Below are 2,067 nucleotides of genomic sequence, written 5' to 3' on the forward strand. Positions count from 1 at the left end.
TGTGCAGAATCAATCTAGGACACACTGAGAGGAACAAATCTGGCATGTCTGTACAGTACTGTCTACCAGTTTTGCAGCAGTATCTCCTCAAAAACTAAATCTTTCAGAATAAAAGGCTTTTTCAAACTTCCATCTGCACATTTAGTCAGAAGCAGAAGCAGCAGGATGAATACATTAACATCAATCTCTAGTTTTGCATTTCAAAGTGTCCCAATTAGCACTAATTACTTGTGTATATATGAAAAATACAACCACAAAAAAATTTTTTGAAGCAGCGCACAAAATCGCTCATTTATTTCTCAAAATCATTCACAGCATATGAATATTTTAGCATAGTGTGATAACATACATAAAAACAAGAGGTGAGCACAGAGAAAACTTGAAACGATCGTACAGGGGCTACATCAGTCAATTTGTCAGCCTATGATTGGCCAGCTGGGCTGATCAGTGTATGTCCCTGCGTTCCAGAAGGACTGTGGGTGGATCAGCTGGTTCTTATGCCATCCCTGCTGAGATGGCTTACTGGGTTTGGATTATTTGTTACCACGGTGGCGACATGGGCTGTGGGTTCTGCAAATAAGACATCACGACTGCCGATATGGACAGCCTGAAGGAATGAACGTATGTTTAATTTGGCATTCCAGAAGCATTACATTTGAGGATTTCTTTAGGTAGAAGAAATTTTTGTCTTTCTAAAACATCAAATAATAATGGAATCATCCAACATTTATATTCATAAGGAGAATAACAAACAAGCAGAAGCAACTCACATGAAGCTGCTCATCATTTGTTTGGTGTCCTCTGAGCTTCGTGAATTGGCAAAACTGATGAACGAGCAATACACAGCAATCCATGCACACCATTTAAGCTGCCAAAAACACAATAATTTGAACATTAAATCATAGCTGAGCGTAATCTGCACATGTTTTAGTCATAAACAACGAGACAATCACAAAGTAAAAAAAAATAAAAAATCAATGTTTGCTGTAAACACAGGTGTTTATGTAGATGAGGGTCAAGTCACCTTGAGCATCAGGCCACACATACTGAAGATCATGCCAAGCAGGTTCATGTAATCCGGTGTTGGATCTTCCAATGTGGGGTTAGTTTCTGTGTTGGGAGGCTTATAGCTGTAAAGCAAAAACACAGTATGCCTTGACTATTAATGTTGTCATTTTATTTAGTACTACAAAAAAAAAAAAAAACACATCACCACACAATTTCGTCAGAGAAAGCCATAAAAGCATACCTAGTTGAACAATAAATGACATCCTGTGCAACAATTGTGATCCAATACAATTGTAGATTACTGGCTGGCATATATACGCTAACACACTTAATAAATGACTATAGAAATTAATATTTATAAATTTAGCATAGATCTTTAATTCCACCGATGTTATCATTTAAAACATATTATTACGTAAAAATATAAATCTATTTAGCTGTGTAACGTAATCTGATTTAATCTCGTCTAATCATTAGCCGAGCTGTTGCTAACAGTGATGCTAACGAAAGCCGAACAAAACTCTCATCTCAATAATCTCTTATTACGGACAGACTACTCACCGAAAAATCTTATTCGGTCGTCTTGGATCTGCCATGTTGTTCACGGTCATAATCTGATAAAATCCTAATAAAACTAAAACTTCCTAGGGAGCTGAACAGCTGACCTGTGAAACTCTACTACGCCTCATTCATCTGTTGTATTCAAAGCTGTATGTGAACACTTGCACCCCCTGCCGCTATGGAGTGTTATTTATAGATGATTGACAGACAAGAGACCTCGAATGCATAATTGTGGTAACAGTGTAAACTATTTATTTGAGAGTCTAATAAAATAATTTCCAGAACGTTATTATTAAAATAGAAATACCGTTAACAAAAACTGTGTTCACTGCTACTATTAAATCATCATTTAAAACATCGCCATAGTCACATATTGACAATGTGTTAATATCAAAACTCTAAACTTAATTCTATAAAAGGGTGTTTGTATAGCATTCCATAGCATTTTTTTCATAGCAAGAATAAATGCATAATGAACAAGAACACAAGAATCATGCA

At 35.9% G+C, this 2,067-nt stretch overlaps 1 protein-coding gene across 1 annotated transcript; it reads right to left on the reverse strand.

The window, feature by feature from the left end:
* Positions 1-244: 244 nt before the first annotated feature.
* Positions 245-1,721, reverse strand: wdr83os (WD repeat domain 83 opposite strand). The gene is made up of 4 exons (XM_058791721.1): positions 1,570-1,721; positions 1,025-1,130; positions 771-868; positions 245-607 (listed from the first exon to the last, which is right to left on the reverse strand). The coding sequence occupies exons 1-4, from the start codon at positions 1,617-1,619 to the stop codon at positions 541-543; spliced, it is 321 nt and encodes a 106-aa protein (XP_058647704.1). The 5' UTR covers positions 1,620-1,721; the 3' UTR covers positions 245-540.
* Between the last annotated feature and the right edge of the window lie 346 nt (positions 1,722-2,067).

Source organism: Onychostoma macrolepis, chromosome 11, assembly GCF_012432095.1.
Source record: "Onychostoma macrolepis isolate SWU-2019 chromosome 11, ASM1243209v1, whole genome shotgun sequence".
Lineage (NCBI taxonomy): Eukaryota > Metazoa > Chordata > Actinopteri > Cypriniformes > Cyprinidae > Onychostoma > Onychostoma macrolepis.